This window comes from Aptenodytes forsteri, unplaced genomic scaffold, assembly GCF_000699145.1.
Source record: "Aptenodytes forsteri isolate BGI_AS27 unplaced genomic scaffold, ASM69914v1 Scaffold257, whole genome shotgun sequence".
In the NCBI taxonomy this organism is placed as follows: domain Eukaryota; kingdom Metazoa; phylum Chordata; class Aves; order Sphenisciformes; family Spheniscidae; genus Aptenodytes; species Aptenodytes forsteri.
Window position 1 is genome coordinate 4,450,632 of NW_008795194.1, and position 22,623 is coordinate 4,473,254.

The following is a 22,623-nucleotide window of genomic DNA, read 5'->3' on the forward strand; positions in this document are numbered from 1 at the left end:
CCCAGCCTCCTCAAAATGTCTGAAAGCTGTTAGAAATAAGGTAATGAACACTGTATTTAATAAACCAAGAATTCTGTAGTTATAAACTCATTTTGTTTTAAGTCCTCATTTGTTTGTGTCTGAATTCTCTATATAAGCTAGTGGGAAGAAGTATTGATGGAATTTGTAGAAGAATAAAACAGTGGGTGCTGACGAATCACCAAGGAGATCTGTAATTTTAAAGGCTAATGTCTCTTTTTCCCATCATCATCTTCTGTTAGATTTGTCCAACAAACCAGAACAGAACCGCAAGAAATTAGAAATCACTGTCTAATAAATGCTGTGCACAGGTGAATTTTATTAATGATTTATTTATAAAGAAAGCAAATACAAATTGTAACCTAGATAAAAATTAAATAGCACTCAAGGATTCATCTTCTTACCCATGGCCAACATCTACTAATGGACACAGCAAACAATATGAACACCCTCATGAATCAGGCATCTTGCCATTCAGTCCATCTTCTGATCCTCTGCAGCAGGCGGGAGAAGAACAGGATCATGTTCCAAATTGAAGCTAATCTTTTGTGGCCTCTCAAGTTCAAGATACACTCCTTGAAGCCAGAGTTTCTCTTTAAACCTGTTTAAAAAAGGTCAGTTAATATTGCCTATATTTTTAATGGTGGCAGCTGCAGCATTCCCTTTCATAAGCAACACTGTGGTGGTTGGCATAGACTCTTCTCTGTGGTCTTGAGACAATATGAGATTAGAGATCAAATAAAGAGTGATTCCAGACAGAACATAAAATATCCTAAAACTCATCTTACTGACAATAACAAATAACCAGAGGGCACTTTAGTTATAAAGAACAGAAGAGAGAAGAAAAATGAGGAGAAATTTGACCTTCCTGTATGATCTACATGTTTTAATCATACTGAATACTTTATGTGCCCTAAGTAAAATTAACATGATCTTGCATTTGATTTTTTTTGCTTTGGAATATCTGCCATCTCACAGCAATACAGAAAAAAACCTGAACAAAATGTATGGGATCAATGCTTGATCAGCTGGACATGAGGGAACGTGTGCAGGCAGCTTATGATGAAATGAGAACAGCTTTTGAATCAACACGCAATAATTTTTCTTTCCTTTTACATGTTGCTCTACGTCTAGACAGATAAACCTCAGGAACAAAACAAAACAAAAGAACGCTGTTCTTTGTTTTTTCTGTGACTTTTTGCCATAGAATTCACTATGTATGAAAAGTTCAGAAAATATTCAGACACCTTGGGCAACAAATGCATTTTTATGTGACCAGTTTAAACTTATCATTTTGAGCAGACTGTGAAAGACTAGCCTGACAGCAATCCCACAGAATCTCACCTACTTTCCCAGGTCACATTAACCATCACTTCTTTAAAGCCATGAGACTCCCAGGCCTTTTTTCCATCACATTGCTCCACATACCTTCTAGAAAGAAAGCTATTTTACTGTATCATCATGAAACCAGCTTTTCACTGTAAAACAGTCTTACCAATTTCAGAGTTGTGTAATAAACATTATCAATAGAATTGTTCAGGTATTTTCTACTGAAAACCTCTGACAACAAGTCTTATTTTTATGCGCACAGTCTCTTCCTAACCCCCACCTACATCCCTACGTTACCTCATATCTGATGTTTCCAGTGAAACAGTGAACTAATAACTAGAGTAAACCAGATTAGTAACAGTCACAGGGTATAAAAACTCTCTCATCCCTGAATACATTACTCAAAAGACAGGCAGTTCTAGCACCATAAACTACAGTAGGCTATCAGAGCCTAAATTCAGGAGGCAAGATTTAGCCTTGTGCAAGAAGTCACGACAAGGACTAGTGACTTCACATATCTCATTTAATCTTCTGAAATTGCAGTGGGAAGTTTTGTCATCTTTAATCAATTAGTGAACAATGACTGTTCCTGCGCTATTAGGACTGCTACTTATTCTTCTAAATAAGATGTTTACCTAGTAGAAAACTTTGTTTACATATTCTGTTATTGAAACTTCACGTTCATGTAGTTGTATCAATTTGAACCTCTGGAATACTTTGTGACTTTGAGCTGTTAAATCTTAAATTAATATCTGGATTAAGATACCTAGATTTTAAAAAAAATATTTCACTGAACTAAATACCTTATTGCACTAACTCAATTTTCTATTGTATCACAAGGTCTTTCATCTAACAGAATTGCATATCTTCTGATGAAGAATTAAGTGTAAAAGGCAGTCACACATTATGGACTTCAATTACATTATGCAAAAATTGATAGGATTAGGAAGAGTGTTTGAAGTGTGCTTTGTAATTTAAGGTCCTTACAGCTATTGGAGTATTACAAGATGTAGCACAGAGTAAGCTGCAGGTTACCTTACTGGGAGATGTTTAGCCACTGGCCTTTGAACTCGCACACAATGTGTGTCGTGGGCTTGTACTAGCTCAGTTGTGGTGACATTCACTTCTTCTGAAAAGTATCCATCTTCCCATTCTGATTTAGCCTGAGTTACAGTGGAAATTTCTGGGGTTTTATTTTTCTCTGAAACAAAATACGTACATTAGTAAGTGGAAACAAGGTGCTCATTTAATATGGCAACAACGTGCCTAAAAGCATGCAGCTGGCAGGATGAATCACCTATCACTGTTACAAAAGCAGAACAGTGTGCCTTTCCAATTTCATTGCTGGCAACACAGATATATTTCCCCGTATCAGCAAGGACTACATTTCTTTTCAAAAGGTAATAGGTATCTCCTAATTTCTCAATCTGTAAAACAATAAAATGCACATAGGAGATTATTAGTAGCATAAAGCAAAATATATTATCTTTCTCCCAAGAAATATTTCAAGAACATTAGAACATACACTGATGTCTCCAGATACCACTTGGATATCATCCTTCATCCAGCAGACACGTGGTTTGGGCTTTCCATGTATAGTGCAATGCAGGATTAAATCTTCTCCTTCTTGTAGAGTTGTATGTCCAAATTTTTGTATGAAGTTTGGCTGTTTTCCTTGTACTGAAAAAAAATTATTCACTGTATTTTAAAAGGCACAACTAAAGCAACTGAAGAAAAAATTCTCATAATTCTAAAGTTCACCACATCACATGACAAAGAGAGCCTTTATTTGCAAGACTGTTAGTAGGCAGACATCATTTATCTATATAAGATAAAGTTTGTTGAAACACATGGATATTAAGCACCCCAAAATTTCATGCATCGGCATAGTGATATTAGTTCCATGGTAAAGCTAAAGAATCATCTTCTTTGTGTAGGTAGTAGGCAAGTCTATGCAGATTATTGTGTTTCAGTGAAGGTGGAAGAGTAAATATTCCGCACAAATTTAAAGTGACAAAGTCAAGAGAGCAAATTTTTGCATTTAGTGCACTGTTGTACATCACACTCTTTCTTCACTTTTTCCCCCTATTCTTCTAGTAAAAAAAAGTTATTGAAAAAATTAAAAAAAGATTGATCTGTATTTGCAACAATGATGAAGGCCGGAATGTGGCCTCTGTACCACTTTGATCAACATCATTATTTTGGCCATCATTAATACTGAAACCATGTACTTACCAGATCACCCAGTACAAATCTGATTCAGATCAAGGATGGGCAAATAATTGCATTTCTATTGCAATAACCAGAGCACATAAGATTGAGTTTGTGCTGGCTTCATGCCAGCTGTGGGAGGACAGATGACACCTGAGCCGGTACAAGGCCTGGCTAATACAAATTAACCCATCAAAATTGTTTGAAGACATTTCAATCATCAGCATCAGTTTGTACTGAATCAAAGCATTGCTTCATGAGACATGTAACTTAATGAGCTGTAAAGCTGGATTTACTGGGTCACTGTACTACTACCCGAGGTTCCACTTACATTCCGCCTCCAGGGCCACAGTAAAAAAGAAAACAGCCTCAGAACTCAGACTAAGTATTCTTGACACAGGGAATCCAAAGCAGCAGATGTTAACACACAGAAGCACACACAAAGACATATACTACAACAAAAATGAACATTTTGCATTCCTATCACATAAAGAATGTCTTCTTGTTCCTCTTTACTATAAATTATACCACGTGTCCATAATATTTAACAAAAGTAATCACCAGCCTGCTTAGAAACCTAAAGTTACTGAGATGTGTGATAAATAACAGAGCTTGAAACTGTTCTCAACTATGCCAGCATTATGCCACTGTTTTAGGATGAAAATTTTTTCTTTATGCTATTGTGAAACAAAAATCAGCGTATCTCACAAAGGTGCCCAGCAACTTCTAAACCCAAATATATTGAGCCCATGGCTATTTTTGCCAAACATGGGACTGTCAGCATGGTGAGGCAGATGTTTTCACCCACTGCATTAATAAATCCACTGCTTAGGTGAGCTCTTACTTGCAATAAACTTTCAAGCTTAGCTGCTTTTACATTCTTCCCATGTACTGTAGGACTACAGCCACAATATAGAGCAGAAGTATACGACTGTTACTCTCTCATATGCTTGCTAACCTAAGGTCTGTATTAGCCAGTCCCAGCAGCTCAAACAACTCAGTTCTTAGCTGTTGAAAGTTAGCGTGTGCAAGCTGCCACCACCATTGCATTGCATGCACCTGAAGCACAGAAATTGGGGATCTGCAGCCTCACTTTAAGCAAGGGAACCAAGCTTACACCCCTGCCTCCTCTTTGCAGGCAGCTGGCAATAAGTCACAAACAGTGCATGATTAGCTTGTATTCCAGTGGAAAACGTTAAGTGGGCATCAGCCACTCCTTGTGATATTTTTGGCTGGATTCCATTACTTGTGTGGTTTGTATTACCTTGTGACATCAGGCTGCATCTCATACCAGGATGGTTTTTACCATTTAAAAAAAAAAAAAAAAAATCATCCGACTGTAATGGTGATAATGATCAGACCCCATCTTGATTTTGTATCAGTAAGTCAGCAGAACATAAAAACTAAAATGACCAGTTTCTAGAGAGCAAAGGGAAAAGTATGTGCAAAGAAAACCATGAAGTGACAGTTACTACAACCCTTCAAGGCACAGGCTAGAACTCAACAGGGAAACAAAGTCTGCTGTAAAGGAAGAGTTCATCTTATGACAGTAACCTTCAAAATAGAATGGATGGTTATATTTCACCAATGATCTTCCCATGATATCATAATGAAATGTCAGAATAAGCTAAGACAACTTGTCAATTAAAAATGATTTCTTGGCTGGACATCCCATGAAGCACAAAGTTTAGAAGGAACAGATCTTTTTTCCTGCATTGTGGACGAAAAACATTTCAGGTAGTCAGTGGTACTGAAATCCCACTCTGATGGCTTCAGATAAGAAGTTTGTCAAATATTGATTACATAAGTTATTTGTAGGAACCGGTAGAGTTCTCCTGCAAACTGCGGAACAAGCAAGGAAAACTCAGCAGTCTGGAGCAATGCAAAAACTGCAGGTGGAGACATCACCCGCATCTGGCTTTATCACACAGTTTTCACCCCTGCCCCAAGTCTCTTTCACACATAGGTAGTACCAGGTCAAGCCAAATTGTTTTCAGCAGCCATTTTTTATTACTTTGCTTCACAATTATTCTTAATCTTTTTACTCTGGGCATATAATTTCCAATCTCTGATGTCTTGAGATGCGATATTAGCAAGTTTATCAACTTCCCCCTACCTTCCCTAAAAATTTAGGCTAGACTGAGATTCACACCATGCTGCTTCAGAGACTTTGGATTTCCTCAGCATTGCTCTAAATTAAGACACCGCACTTTACTGTTTAGAGCTTTTGTCTTAGTCAAGCTCCTCACACAATCAGAAGGAATTTTATTAAGGAATACCAAGTGGGTCTCATGACCCAATTGATGTGAAATATCCATCATCCAGAGCTCCAGTCTCCTTGAATACCATGGTGTAGCCTCATTAAAGGAAGTCTGAGCAGTAATTTTTAAAGACACAGCTCCTCTGAGCCACAAAAGATATACAGACACAAAAATTACTAGCTTACCCTAGCAAAGCCTCCAGAGAAAGGACCAGGAAATAGGTATACCTTACCAGTCATTTGAGAGGAAGCCACCTTCTCCATTGTAGGTCCAGCCACATCTGATCCAAAGCCAGCCAGGGGAATGCCTCATCCTCCCTTTGCCTACTGACTCACACCTGGGGCCTCAGATAGGCTGCTTCTTTTGAAAAATGAAAATAATTAATCCCTTTCCCCTCCAAACTTATGCACCTTTTGTAAACACCCCTTCACACAACTCCACATCTTGTAGTCAGGCAATCTCATTCACCACTTTCTTAATGGATGTCTGCATATGGGGAAGGAGGAAGGGAGATTAGGTTAGTAATATGCCTAAATAGAATATTTTTGTTGTAAGGCTAGAGAGATTGAGATTTAAATCTGCTCTTTAAGGGAGCAATTGGGAAGATGTAAACATTTTGGGGTCCTGAAGTAACTATAGATTCAAAACTGTGACTGTGATGAGGGGAAGTCAGCACTGTAAAACAAGAAAGTAGCAGAACAATACAAAACACCTGGATGTATTCCCTGCTTCTACAGTATGGTTAAAAGAAGGAGGAAGTGAAACATGCACAACATGAAATATAAAAAAAAAAAAGGGGGGGAGAAGCATTACATTGAAATTATTGCTGAAACAGAATATGTGGTTTTCTTTCAGAGAAATATTAGTGTATCATGAGACTACATCACTGTCACTCTTTTTTTAAGATTATCTGAACAGAAAACAGCAGCAATTTTCCAGCAAAATTTTGTGGGCATTCATTAGAGTGTTTAAATAAAGAGTATTTAAACCCAGACTGCCAACACAACAGTAATCAGCATTGATTACACCTTTGTTTGCAAATCAAAACATTAAAACCAGGAGACTTTCAGTATCCTGCTGCATATCTAGTATCTCTAATCTCTCTTTTTTTTTTTAATCTTGTTTCTTGCAGCAATTAAAAATGTGGCTGGTATCCACATACCCATTAAAAACTGTGCATTTAAAACTATTCCTAATTTAAAGTAGGTGCAATACCATACTCACAAAATGGAGTTTTGTTTATCTAATATTCACAGAAATATTCAAATTCTTAGAGGAAAGGTTTAATGAACAAAGGGATTATGTAATTCTACGATGATTTATTAAGATCTACAGATGTGCTAAGGCAATTTCTGGCCTTATATTTATACCTTTTTGCATTTAATAAATATAATATCTGATTATGCAGAAATGACAACATTCTCAGAAGCGACAAGGTATTTTGACCTTTTATTATTTCACAGTGTCTGTTATATAGCAATACCATGAATGCCATACTTGTGTGTACTCTTGAAAATAATAGTGTACTTAGATTTTAAAACTGGATTCATTTGCATTTCACTTTCTTCTTACAAGTCAAACTTGAAAGATCTTATTTAACATTTAAATAGGAACTCAATTCCAGGATTTATTCCAGTAGTAGGAAGCTTACTTTTCGCAGGTAATGTGTTTGAGTAAAAATTAAAGTGGATGCGTTGGCACAGGAGCAGATCATAAGCCACTTCAGCAGCTTTTGAATTGTATAGCAAAACTGAGACTCACTTTCCTTAGAAAGTGTCACTCAGCTGGCTTCCCTGGGTGCCAGGTAATCTACTGGGATCTTCCATATAAGCTTTAGACCTGTATAATTTTAATCGGGTTGTACAAAGAACTCTGCTTTAATCTACCCTTCCCCAGTAGAATAATTTTGTTTTGTCTTGGCATAGCTGGAGATAAGATCACCCTTGACATGTTTTTTCTGTGAGGCTCTGTTGAAATCTGGGCTACTTAATTTGTCAGTTACAACAGGCATTTATGGTTCAAGCTGGAAAACGGGTGTTAAGCTCACCAAGTACGGCATTTCACTACCATTCTGCTTTTGTAGTTTTGTGGGCAGAGAGCAGCTTTCCTTTAGTGACTTTCTAGATAGAAGTGGCTTAAAAATGTCCTTCACCAGCCAATAAACTTGAGCACAGGTGCTCTTTCAACACCACATCATAGCAGTGAACAATTACAGGGGCATCATGTCAATACAGCTCCTCATCTGGAAAGCCTTCCTGGAGCATAGAATCCCCAATCAAGTCTCAAATAGCAATGCCTTGGAAAAGTCCGTTAAGATAAACTACTTTTATGTCTTGTTCAGTACATGAACCACCAATAGTACTTTCAAAATATGATTAAAAGAGAGAAAAATAGATAAGGAAAATACAAACTTTAGCAACAAGGGTCATTTCATGAACTATTTAAACCATAACTCAGAAGAAAAAAATAAACAGCATTGTATTGATTTTAAATGCTTTTCTACTAAGGGGGCAAAACATAAGTATACTCAATTAGACATATGCAGCATGATACACACTCAGAATTTTACTAAAGGCAGAATATGCTTGTTCATAGGTATACGCAGCACAGATTTGTAAATGTTGGAATAAAATTTACTCTCTCTCCAAGGCTTCTCCTTAACTCCTCCTCTCTTAGAAGAAAGATGACAGTCCTCCTTGTTATGCTTGGAACTGGGAGTGTAAGCCAAACTTCAATAAAAGGCTACATCACTGGTTAGCTTCTAAATAATATTAATAAAAAGATGGAATAAATGCCATTGGATTCAGAGCTGCATCTCTTACTCTCACACAATTTCGTAAACTGGCCTTGTAGTCTGGCTGCCAAATATCAGGTAAAGCAAGTAACTGAGATCTCTCCTACCTGTTCTAAAGCTTGTCAAATGAAGTTAACAGAAACAGATTTAATGCAACTGTGTATGAGGCAGAAGGTCTGCATGCCTGCTCCCTTGTAATACCCTAGGAGCCTGGATGTACATCAGGAAGTGTTATGAGGGAGGGGATAGAATTTGTTCCCATAATCTGTGTACGCTCGTCCAGTAGTTCTGTGTCTGTTTATTGCCTTTTTAACTCGTGGAGTTGATTTTCATAAATAGTAAGCGGTCTTTCTGTAAGTGCCAGCAAGCAATCAGATCCAATTACAAGTCTAGATCCAAGCTACCTCCAATTCCTGCTTTATGACATGATGAAAAGTTCCTATCTTCTTCTCCTGCTTTGATAGAACTTCAAGTGAGTTTGGGACAAATTTTTCTAAGCAGGGCTGGAATCCTAGCTCTAGCCTTGCTTTCTGAGGGACAGAGACTCACCTCACAGTGTTGTTTTGCTCAACAAATGGCTCTCCTCCAACCAAAAATGTCAAATGCATGTCTCTGAACTCACACACTGGTCATATAAAAAAAGACAGAACGATTATCATTCTAGCACTGAACTTTCCACAGTTTTCAAGATGAAGGATCCACAAGTTAAAACAGAGATGCAGCTTTGAGCCCAGCATCTATAGAGCTACAATGACTCTTTCTGTCACGAGCCTTGTGACAGTTAATTCTGGCAGACGCAAGGCAGAAGAGGAAAGAGAACATCTCCGCTTTCACTCCCGTTTTTTTTGGTGTGCATATACTTAGCCTCAATACTGAAGGCAAAAATGCCTGAAGAAGTGACCTGAATATTATATGAAGTTACTTAGAAAAGCAGAAAACAAGTCAAAAGAACATCCGTGATTACTTTTAATTTTTGAATGATGGCAACTCTCAGTAAAAAACAGAGGATTGAAGGGCAGCCATCACCTAGAAGACTCATTTTCAAATAGAAAATGAGTGTTATGAGCAGGATAAAGTTATCAAGCACTGGCAGCTCTGCAGCAGGCAAAACCTTACAGCATGTAGGAGCAACATTTTGGTTTGTTCTTACCACAATATTGCTTAATGTACCGCTTATGCAAGTCAGCTTGCTCACATAGGTTCTTTGCTGTATGTTTATAACAACCATACATAAAGTCACAGGGGCACAAAAATACTAAACTGAATTTTACTTTTATGAAAATTGAAACATTCAAAATCATACTAATTATTAAAATTAGCTTTATTGTGAAATGGAAAATACATTTTAGGAAAATAAGTGATTTTTATACCTGAGAGAATTCTTAGGAATCAACATTTTTGTGAGATGACTGAACTTTGAATATTAAGGGTAATACCAATTTTAGTTAGAATTTATTTTGTTCCCCCATCTGCTCACCACCTCCTCCTTCTGCTCCCTCTCATATTGCTGTGAGGTTATATTCCCTCAAGAACTTCTCCTGTTTCAAAGTTGCAGGAATTTTAATAAAGTTGCAGTCACTGGGCCAAAATATCTAAATGTCAGTCTTCAATCCCACTGACCCCTGGCAATTTGCAATATATATTCTGCTCATAGCATGCTACACAGTAAAAGGCTCACATCATTTCAGCAAATTATGCAAGAAAAAGTAAATATTTCCTCTCTATAAATTTTCCACACCAACACAGTTGTAATATGAAAGCTGCAAATCAAAGATGCAGGAAAAATCATGTAGCTGTTTGTCAATTGTTTTTACTGTACAAATACAAGAAGTACTGCAGCTAAAGAATGAAGTTACATTTGACGATTTATAAATGAAATCTTCCACTGGCACAGTTATGTCATTGTTATCAAATATTTAAACAAATTACTACTTTAATAAAAAATAATATTTGTGGTTGTCCTTGTCAAGAATGAAATGCGATATGTAGGTGAACAAAGTTCTGGATTGGATTTACGGCTTTGAAGTTATAGGAGAATTCTATTTGACTGAAATAAAACAATGTTTTTTTGGTGAATACACTTTTGAGTATTTCCCCAATTTAGTTGATTCTGTCTGAAATCAGTGTGTTAAAAATTTTAAATATGCACAAATGCTCACTTCATAAACTATTATCTTTCTTGTCTTATACTAACAATTTACTGGATTATTAGAAATATTTATATCTTTAATTTTATAAGAAGGCAGAGAAAGTATCACAAAAGCATCTACCTAAGCAGATTGGTATGTTGGAATATCTCATTTTGTAACATTTGGGGTTTTTGGTCTACTGTATGCTAGGTGCCACTTACACAAATCCTGATGATTCTGGGTCAAATCTTTGTAGTGCAGACGATGACAACTCTATTGGAACTACTGCCACTTTAATTTGTTGAGACTATCTGCTGGGCTGAGAGAGATTTAAATCTGATCTATGCCAGAGCAATCATGAATGGTATGTTTTCTTTACTACGAAGCTTTATGCTACAAATAAAATTTTTTAAAAAGTATATGAGGAAAAAATGTGGTTGGAAATAATACGTTTGATGTTTAAAGAACATTTCAAAGCCCTCCACACCCCCTCAGAAAAAAAGGCATGTCATAAAATATATGTTGATCTGAGCACTCTACCTGGGTGTATCTTGACATTTAATACCTATAACCATTAAAAATGTTTCCAACACTTTGTAATGCCAATATTTTTTGAAAGCAAAACTCTGCCTCAGATTCTAGGAAATCTTTGTAACGTTTTTATCTCAACATCACTATGAGAAAGGAAAATAAGCACATTATGCTGGTATTAAAGAAACAAGCAATATGTTGACTGTGATATGGAAGTGGTTTGGTACAGATTGTGAAAGATGCAGTGTAAGAAAAGAAATTTAATGTTGTCTTAGCATGTGAGAATTAAGTCCAGTGCAGTCAATATTGTACTTATTTTGTGAATAGCCAGTACATTAGTGATATGCTAATATAGATGACACACACCATTATCCAGTCTATTCTTGTAATAGGTGGCCTGTTACCTTTCACGTGGAGAATGGCACTTGATGAGATAGTGCCATTCAAATTTTTAGCCCGAACAACATAGAGGCCAGCATCTTTATCACACACCTTCTGAATGAACAAAGTATGCTTTGTCTCCTTTTGTAAAAGCTTTAAGTGCTCATCTGCAGTCAGTTTCTGGCCCTTCTTGTACCTGAAGCAGAGAGTCAGTTTTCAAGTCAGATTTATAGCACTGTATGCCAAGAACTTCGCAAATTCAGACAACCTTTATAATACTACATTGACAGCAAGAGATAAGGCTTACTGCTGTGCTCTCATTCCTCAGTTTTAAAGTTATACGTAAATATGGATGAATATTTAAACAATTCAAATTGCTGGATAATACATTCTTAATACGAGAAAACGTGGTTCTGATAATGGTTTTCAATGGACAAGTCACAGTTACCTCACTGCAGTACTGGAGATAGTAGCATGAAGGCCTGGGCCCTCAGTTTTGTGCTGAAACATTTTTGCTAGTAAGGTGTTGAGTCAATCCACGTTCAGCTCATGAATAGGCTCTTAAGATGTATAAGCAACATACAAACTTTCTGAACTTGTGTCTTCAGTATAAAGAACAGTCAAGGACCTGTTCCTCCACCCCAGCCCACTTAACATTTACTTAGTTCACGTCATCAAACAGGATAGAACAATGCATCAGGAGCTATTTCAGAGAACTGGTGTCATATTCTAACACTTGAGAATCTGTCACCATGTATTGGTATTGACTCTTGATTTACATATTGGAAGTGAAGGAAAACTCTGGCTCTTCTTGCCTCGTAATGTTTCAGCATAAGCTACATTTAACCCAACACAAACATAGAAATATTTTTCCACATGTATATCCAATAAAATGTCTACATCAGTACAAAATACATAGTATCGGTGAATTTTTAATTACAAAACCCCACATTTTTTTGTTTTCATAAATTTCACATTTGCAAAATGCTCAGTTGAATGTTATTTTTTAAAAGACCATGTGATGTTTCAGCATAAGCTACATTTAACCCAACACAAACATAGAAATATTTTTCCACATGTATATCCAATAAAATGTCTACATCAGTACAAAATACATAGTATCGGTGAATTTTTAATTACAAAACCCCACATTTTTTTGTTTTCATAAATTTCACATTTGCAAAATGCTCAGTTGAATGTTATTTTTTAAAAGACCATATATCAACAGTGTATATATTTTTGAGCTAAATTAATGCTTTCTTATGATAAAATACCAACAATACTCCTCAAAGTGTAGAATACTGGGATTTAAAACAAAGTAACTTTATTGATACCAACACAGTATAGCACCAAGGTTGCAGTGTCCGGTATTTTTCTCAGTGCCATAGAAGAAAATTCAGCTTACTAAAAGCTTATGGTTTGCCTAATTCTTTACATGTGTAATAATAATCTTAACATCAAAACATTTCCAATAAGAGGCATATCTAATTTTAATACATTAAAAGAAAGGCCTCCATTGTGGATGTCTGTCGGAATAAGTGGAGAAATGGCAAATGATGTAAACTTTTAGAAAAATATGCCAACACATAGAGGACTACTATTAAAGTCTTGAAATCCTGCCCCTCTTTTAGTCCCTATTCCCTTTGGCAGGGAATTTCTAAGAAGTCATCTTAAAAGATGTTTATACCACCACATACATCATCTGTATTTCTCACAAATGCAGTATAAAGCAATCTAATTAGACATACAGCAATTCAGAGAGAGAGTGCACACAAATATATAATATAAAACTGATTCTCTTAGTGTAGACATTTAGGGTTTTTTTTTTTAACCTGTAACCTCTCTCTAGTTTTTGACAACTGACTCTGACATGTATATATAAATGTGTGTCTCTATGTATATGTAGTGGCTATATAAATATTTTTGTGTGCGCATACGTGTATGTGTCTGTCCGTACATATATAGTGCCAAGATCCTGAGAAAATGCAGGTGAATTTACTTACGGTAAATCTGGAGTGCGCATTTATTTTAAGAAATTATTGAACAAGTGCAATATCATATTCCAGAATATAAAAACTATATGATGTATTTAGCTTAAAAAACATGGGGTATGCTTGTAGTAGTTTGATGCTCTCGTTATTCATAAAATTAAATACAGAGAGATTATTTCAAGTAGGTTAATTGTCAAAAGCAATTTTGAAGGTGGGAATCATGCAGAAGTGTGGAGTAGAAAGGATACAAGCCATTTATTCTAGTCTATAGATTAATTAATTTGGTTACAAGTGGTTCAAGGTGTCTTGCTAATAGGTATATTTACTTCTTCTCATTATAAGCTACCCACCATGTCAGTGTAGGCTCTGGGAATCCCGTTACTTCTACTTCCAAAGTTACCGGAGAACCTTCCATGACGGTTTTGTTAGACAGAAGCTGGGAGAAGTTAGGCGCCTGTCCAGTTAGGCTGGCCATGCTGTTCTTTTCTGATGAACTTTTAATCTCTTCTCGGGTGACCATCTGCCTCTGACAGCTTCTGGTGGCGTCTGATTGAAACACGAAACCTGAGAATGCATCAGGCAAAGCATGCAGCCTGTCCTGGGTTTTAGTACAGTTATTCAAGTCATGCAATTGTTCTTGTGTTTCTGCCATGCTTTTACAAAGTTCAAGGTGTTGCAAATGTGTTTTGCACACTTCACTCATCATGCTGTGTACTGGTTTGGCATTTATAGCGCAGGAAGCAGTGCTAGCTTCAGATATTCCTTGTAAGCTACAAGTCAAAGGAGATACTGCTCTGACTTTTGAACCAGAATCCGTTGAAGAGATACAAAACTTCTCAAACTGATCTGATGGGCGTTCCATTCTATTATTTGTAGCATCAGCATAAGCAGAATTTGTTAAGACATCAGACGCTTCCATCAATTTTTTAACACTAGTGGTTTTCTGCATTTGCAAGCTATAGGAACTGACATGCAGACTATGAGAACCACAACAGCACTGCTCTTCTAGCTCTGTTTCAGAATGTAAGAGGTTGGATTCTGGTGTCTCAGAAAGCGGTGGCAAAGAGATATCATCAGGTGATATACACTCATATTCATCTCCAGAGGGTATTTCTTTTGCCAGGAATTCAGTCTGTAAACTATCCTCTTTGGCTGAAGATGACAGCTCTGTATCCTGTGAAACAAGATCCTCACCAGCTGGACAGATAATTGGAATATCAGCCAATTTATTCCTCTCCTTAAATTAAGAGGGGAAAGAAGAGATGGGAAAGAAGAAGAAAAAGAAAAACAGAGAGAGAGAATGAGTTATCATTCTATGCATCCCCTTTTCATGCAGAAGCTAGCAACAATATTTGAAATATTTCTTGTAATTAAGCTTAATGTATTCCGAGAAGCAGGAGGAAATATGTGGAAAAGGATAATTCCTCAAAAATTTTGCAGCAGCTAACTGGAATTTCAAGCTGTTTGGAGAGATTCTAGCAGATATTATTATAATTATATAAGCATTTATTATAACAGTAACAATAAAAGAAAAAGTACCTCTTTCTATAAACAAAGGATAACCTGTGGATTTCCTGTAGGTGCTGTTTATAAGAGCATTTGCAAGGGGAAGGTGGAGGAGGAGGTGGCCTAATTACGTCTAAATGGGAAACAGTTACATAGCAATAAAAATATATTCACAGCCAAGTTACTGGACTTTGATTCTTTGAGAAAGAGAGTCACCGGTCACGTTCAAGATTTACAGAATTAAACCAACATCTTTAACATATTTTACAAGCATTTTATAGTCCCCTCATTTTTTGCCAGCTGTTTCAAGATCTTGCCCAAACATTAACAGAAAACAATGTTAAAATTATTTTTATATTATCTTGGATGCAGAATAAAAAAAAAAATCCCTCTCACCATGTTTCAAAAAGAATTGGATGTGGCACGAACGCATTAATTGTGATAACAAAGCATAAAAAACATTATCTGATTTATTAATTACTTCTCTGCCTCTTGATTTTTATATAAATGTGTAATCACATATTGAGGCCTATTTCATTTGTGCCAGGGCTCTCAGCAAAGGTGTTCATAATGTTTTCTTACGCTATTCTATCATTGTTGAGTTCTATACAAAAATATGTAATCTACTAAGCAATGTTTCTATCACCTATAAACTGTTCACTCAAATCAATTGGGTGATACACTGGATGTCATAGCTTTCCAAACCAGGTCTCTTTGGCAGTATGCAGTACAAAAGTGCAGCGGCACATTCATTTCTCTTTCTTTTTGCTTTATTTCTCTAAATATAACCTAATAATCAGTGCACAAAATTAGCAAAATAAAAGTAAAAAGAAGTAATAGAACCTCACATGTGCCCTGGTCCTGTAGGTATGGTAGTTTTAATATAGACATTTTTCCAAGTTAATACATTTGTTATTTCAAAGCCACGTGATTCATGCCAGATCCATGAATGAATGACTGGAAGAAAGTTGGGATTTTACTGTCTATTTTACTAAATAAATTAATGCAGTTGTAGGATGAAGTTCAAGTTTGGGTGTAAATGTGTTTTCCACAAGCATGTCCTGATGAACTCTGACCCCCAAAGTGTCTTTCAGTATGAATATATCATGGATATAAACATGATAAATTATAATTGACTTTCCAATTTGGTGAAATGTGTCAATTTTTCCCCTTTCCAATTACTCAGAAAACAATAAATACTGAGTTACTTCTTCCTTCTGCACATATTCAATTTTTTTTGTTGGGGTTCTACCTAATTGTAAACTATTCTTAAGAAATTGTTATTTTTAGGGATTAATTCCAATACACTCATACAACATATTTTTCTAGGGTTTGCAAATTTGACTGTCACCCAGCTCTTTTAACCTTATCAGCATTGTTCTAAGTAATTCTCTCAGTTTTAAGCCTGACCAAATTTGCAAGTTGTTCTTAAATGAAGCTTAAATAGGCACTTCAGTAGCAAATTCTGGCTGTTTTGGTCTGACTTGCACTAACAAATTTAATAAACCAAATCTGATTAATATTAAGAAGTTGAAAAATTCTTTAGAATGTTAAATTCTGAGCAGGTATATTTAAAAAACATAGGTCAAAATTTCTGAATAGCCAGTCTCTACTGTCTGAATGAAATCAATGGTCCAGATTCATTCTGTCTATTGAGGAGTCTATGCACGTGTACACACAGTGGCATACATTTGGGTAATTACGGGAAGGCCATGACAATGTAGGAATCTTCCAGTGACTAATCTAGGATCTTAGCGTAGGGATGTGCTGTCAGTTTCATGGTCACCTCGTCTGGAGATCACAGAATTGAACAAAGTTATTTCAGACATTGCTGGAAAATGACCCTGGGGAAAATGCTGGGGAAAAGAATGGCAGGTGGGCAGTGAGCGAGCAAGTTGTCAGACAGGCTTTGGCAGCATGAGGACTTTCAGCCCCGGTGTGCCACCTGGGATGAAAGAAGCATGAGGATGAATGTGCCATGAGAAGGTTTAGGCCACTTTTTAGAGGCTGATACTTATTACTGAAGCAAATTAATACTGCAAAACTAGCTTGCAGAAATATAGACAAAATTAGAGATTGCTGGCCCACTAGACAAGGGTCTGGGGATGGGCCAGGTCTTTCCTCGGAAAGGGTGGAAATGGAAGGCAGAAAAGCTCTAGTAAGAAGAACCTGCTACTTCTTTAAGTGAAGTATGGAGTGATGAAAAGGGGGAGGCATCATCGTTGCCATACTTCACATCTGATATTTGCTGTTTCGCATACCCTTGACTTCTCCCCTTGGCAGCGTCTGACAAGGACTGACAAAGCTATGGCCTAGCAAAATAGGAAATAGGGCTATGGACATCTGCTGGGTGAGGTGATTCTCCTGAGGGTGGCTCTTTGGAACAGCCACAAAATTTTGAGGGAAATCTGGGCTCCAAGTCAATGGTGAAACTCCCATTGACTTGGAATGGAGGTAACAAAATTAATTAGGCTCAATTTTGGCTCATCAGCAGATTACAGGACATTCTGTATTGAACTGAAGGGAATATTAATATTAGTTGAATTTCTACAAAACATCACAATTTAATGCCTTGTAGTATTGGTCTATGTTATCAGCTTGCAAAATGGAAATTTTAGAGCTCTAAATCAATTGCCAATGTATCCTACCTTTCTAAAGAATTAAATATATTAGCACTCACTCCAACTTAACAGAATATTTCACACAGTGAAGTATTTACGTTTACATCCAGGATCCCAAGGCTTCAAAATGTTCTTTAAGCTAACGGAATTAATCTCATAAAACGTAGGTCTGGTTTTGTATTGCCTGTATTTCTAAGACTACATTTATTCATTGACAAATTGGAATCTTTCATATTCATTTACTGTATATCCATGAATAAAACATGCTTGTCTGCTAGGATTTTTATCATTCTAAATGCATACCCAGTCTTTCACTATCTAATTTCCTTTTGTGCATTGTCCTCAACATGCAATCCATATTTTGGAACTTATTTATGATCTCTGCTGCACGGAATTTTGGCAACTGAAATGTAACTTAAGTGTTTTGGGGTGAGGGTGAAGACTACTATTTGATGCTGAGTTCTGTTATTTATTTGATGTATAATGTTGTACCAACAGTACAGCAGATTATCTGTGACATGATGTCATACTGAACTGCTGACAGCTGTAGTTGTCTTCCATCATGTTTTTGCCATGACTGCTTTCCTGTTATTCACACTGTTGCAACAGTGAAGCAATTCTGTGCTTGTTTTGCATTGGATTTTTGTAATACTGTAAATGAGAAGACAATTAAAGCCCACCAATCTATAACAATATCCATCACTTTTGAGAAGCAACGAATTAAGGAGTAAAATTTTTTTGAGAGTACACAACAATGCCCATCAATTTGATTAAAACCCCCCAAAAATCAACATGAACAGCAGATACCTGTTTAGTGTTGGTAGGAGACAGGCTATTGTTTCTCTTCTCAGTAATGCTTTCTGAATTTGTAAGCAATTTACTTGATGCCATCTGAAAGAAAAATGTTTAAAAACCACTTTTTTTCCCTGATGAAGACCTTAATGATTCAACAAAACATCATTATTTCCACCATTACTTAGTTCAAATTCTGCGCTATGAGGCTTCTCTCATAGTGTACTACTTATAAATCAAATATTTTCATAGGTTGTCTCTTGGGGTTATATGAACATTAAGGCTCTGGGAAATACTAACAGCAGTCTCCTCTATTACTTCCTATATTCCCTTAAGTCTTATTATAAAGGAGAGAGCAGAATGTGTCCTCCCTAGAGGAAGGAGGAATGGTCACAAAGAGGACGTCTGCATTAAGAATACTGTGGCGATAGGACCAAAGGAAAATTGGTAAAAGATTATGAAAAGAATATTATTTTAGAAAAGAAAGAGATACACAAGCAAGTAAAAAGGTGGCTAAAAGAAATAAAATTCATAGGGAAGAATATGTGGATTGGATAAAGAATATGGGGATTGGCTAGAAGGCAAAGGGGTAACTAAAAAAAAAATTGAAAGAGAAATGACTAAGACTACACTGATAACACCCATCTTAAGGGAGGCTTCAAGACTGAAAAGCAATAAACTTCCCAGCAATACACAAAACCTTTTAAGAAACAGAGTTCTAGTTAAAAAAAAAAAAAAAAAAATTAACTAACCTGCTGCTTTTGTTCCTCTGCTTTGTCTTTAATAACAGCCTCACATGCTTCTTGACCATTTCTTTCTTCTTTTTGAACAGTAACCAACTCTTCAGAAAACTCATCTTTCTGCCATGTGAAAAGAAAATTAAGTAAGCTTATACACAATAGAAGGTAGCAATTGTTAGCTACACACTGACTTATGCTCTGTACAACAGCATAGGAAAAAAAAGTGAAATCTTATCTAAAACCTGTCATCAGTACAGGTGTAAATTGTTTATGGCAAAAATATGCAGCAAAACCTGATTCATTCATTCCTGGACAAGCAAAGACAACATTTTTCAAAGCTGAGGGGATCTTTTCTGAGGCAGGGAAAGTATAGGACACCAAAGACTGAAGAACTCAAGTGGTTGGCCAAGAATCTGAGGAATATTAACCAATTTGTAACCAGCATAAGTAAGGGAAAATAAACGATTAAGAAAGTGACACTATTAGGAAAAAAGAGGATAAACAACAAATCCAGGATTTCAGGAAAACAGTCCTAAGGGGGAAAGAAACATTTGTGAGTCTCTAGAATGTTCAAATTTTTCTAAAAGGTGGAAAGGGGAGAATGCGTTCTAAGCATAAAACATAACCAAGGCAGAATTTGCATTTGTTCTTGTTTTCCTCCCTCCTTCAACTTCCTGTCTGGACAGTCCATAACGACTCTGAATGGAGTTAACTGTACTTTAGATCAGCTACTTTTACCATGCTTTTTGGCTAATACTTATTTCTCCTTAAGCCTCAAAGACTACACAACTGGTTACAAAGTACTTACATAACAGAAATCTGGACAACCATACTGTATTTTATGAAGACTTCATGAATCCTTTAAAATTGTCATGGAGGAAATCTACAGATTTCAAAGAACATCACAGTAGCACAACGTAAGGAAAACCAAAAGTTTTATAGTTAGTTTTGTGTACTTCACATATTTAGCTGTCCAGCCAAAAGTTACAGTCCTAAGTTCTTATAAGAAAGTGTTGCATTATTAATTTTCGATTCTAGCATTAGACAAGTGAAAAATTCTGTGTGATCTGTACTTTTCTGAAGAAAAACTGGTTTTTAATTTTGCACTTGAAAAATCCAAGAGTTGTTTTCTTCTGACATTCAACAGCCATATAAAATCAGGAAAGATTGCACAATACAACATTTCCCCTTAATTTGTTATGCTTTAAAAATGACAGGAAGTGAAACTGAATTAATAGTCATGGCATTCCATATTCGTGCCACCTATTTGTATAGATAATTTGCTGAATGATATATTCTTCATAAGATACAGATACCAGATATTGAGATATTCTGGAAATGTTCAGTAAGAATGTTAGTTTTAAAAACTCAGAATACTACAGATTATAAAAAAATAACTTTCATTTGAAAAAAGTTGTAGAACTACTCTTTATTGCAGTAAATTCATCTTTTATAATATTATTTTTGACTGACTTTTTTTAAAGAATTATCTAAATTAAAATTTCAAGTAATCAGTAAATAGTTCACGAATGGTTCATAAAGTATTCTCCAAACAACTCTATTAAAGGAAGATAACTTTACAATTAGCAAAATTAGTCAAATATTACAATTACTTTGAAATTCCACTTCTCTTGAAAAGATCCATATTATGTTGCACTAGCAAACAAGATCACAGGTTCAAGCCCTGTTCTGACAAAACCTAGGGCTACTGTCCTGCACACAACAGCATTTGTGTAACACATGGATTAGGAGGAGAACTTTGAAAAACCTAACCGGCACTTATATTGAAGTTTCTTTATGGTCACAGTGCAAGGCAAAGCCTTCTTTCCACTCGTCTAATGACTTTTGGAAATCATTTGTATTTTTGGCATCTCTTACTGCTTTTAAATGTATTAATGGATAATTCGAGTGTTCATCAGTTTTTATACTATAATTCCATCAACGAGAAGTGAAACAACATTCAACATCAACAAGAGCAGGATATTTAAGCATCTTAACTCTTCCAACTTCACAGAAGAATTAACCCATCAGCTATTGCTGCATGTGGGAGATTTTTGATGTATTACTTTGAGAGTGGGGGGTGGAGTAGACGGAGTCTTTATTACAGAAATCTAGCCCTTTCAGCTGTCTTCCATAATTCCTCCTCAGTTGACAAGTTATACTTAATTACACTTAAAGCAGCTTAGCAGAATATGAAACTAAAAATGTTGTTGTTCTGTTTAATATTTATGTTATCGGCCATGCTCTTCTAATTTAAATTACTTTGGTTTTAACACAACTTTTTTGGGGGGATGATTTTTCCAATAGGGAGCCAAGCTAGGTTGCTTGGCATTTTATAGATCTAGCAGTTACCTATATTACACTGCCAAGGGAAGAAGAAATATGAAAAAAAGTATTTCTAGATACTCAAAGAAATTGTGACTTTTTCCCCTAAAGGTTACATGAAAGCAGTAACAGTTCTGAAAGAAGTTGAGAAAAAGAAACGTAGGAGGAATGTTTAGTGCACAAACAAGTAGCACTTCATTGATTCATTACTATCATTACCTAAGGTAATGGAAAAGTGAACAATTAAGAAATACTTCATACTGCCATAGATGATCCTCAGTTAAAAGTACTGATTCAGACACTAAGCCTGATAAGGTGATACAGATGCAATCTATTCTCCAGATTAAAAAAAAAAAATTAAAAAAATACCTTAATCTCCTTAAGTTCTCTCAGAGATCTACACAACTCATCAACAGAATTAATGATTTCTTTGTACTTTAATATAGCTTTTTCAACATACTTCTTTCCTTCTTCAATACCTACAAAGGTAAAACAACATGAAAGTGAAACAGAATGCCTCAAACAGATGTGTAACAATTAATGTACTTTGTAACTCCAATATACTACAGTAATTACATTTTTCTGTGTTTTGTTTTGCTGAAGCAGTTTTGTGATTTGCAGCAATGTGCTTTCCTCCCTCTTACCAGCTTACTTGAGATGGGCCCTCATAGTTGCTGCAGGTCTTCTGCAAGGCTTCTCCTTGAACAAAATTATTCTATCTGGTTAGTGATACTGCTTTAAAAGATGACCTCATAAAGCGTCTCCTAAACAAGTTGCCTTATTATACAGCTAGGAGGCACTTAGATCCCTGTTATAAGAAATACAAAACAAAGGCAGGACAGAGAAGCTTTTTCTCATGTAATGACTTAAAAAACACAAAGCAGCTTCTTTCTCCCAGTGTTCCTAATCAGCTGGTGTCAAGAATCTGTTCTGTCAGCTCCTTTCCTACAGATAGGAATGTTTAAAATATTGAGAACATTTACAAAAAAAAAAA

At 36.0% G+C, this 22,623-nt stretch overlaps 1 protein-coding gene across 1 annotated transcript in view; it reads right to left on the bottom strand.

Moving 5' to 3' along the window:
- Positions 1-332: 332 nt before the first annotated feature.
- The window catches only part of CCDC141 (coiled-coil domain containing 141), a 106,866-nt gene continuing 84,575 nt past the window's right edge, over positions 333-22,623 (bottom strand). The window contains 10 exon segments of the mRNA XM_009278616.2: positions 333-619; positions 2,383-2,548; positions 2,645-2,774; positions 2,873-3,027; positions 11,678-11,850; positions 13,996-14,191; positions 14,732-14,882; positions 18,580-18,663; positions 19,317-19,424; positions 21,999-22,108. Of these exon segments, the coding sequence (XP_009276891.2) occupies positions 493-619; positions 2,383-2,548; positions 2,645-2,774; positions 2,873-3,027; positions 11,678-11,850; positions 13,996-14,191; positions 14,732-14,882; positions 18,580-18,663; positions 19,317-19,424; positions 21,999-22,108 (1,400 nt within the window). The 3' untranslated portion in view covers positions 333-492.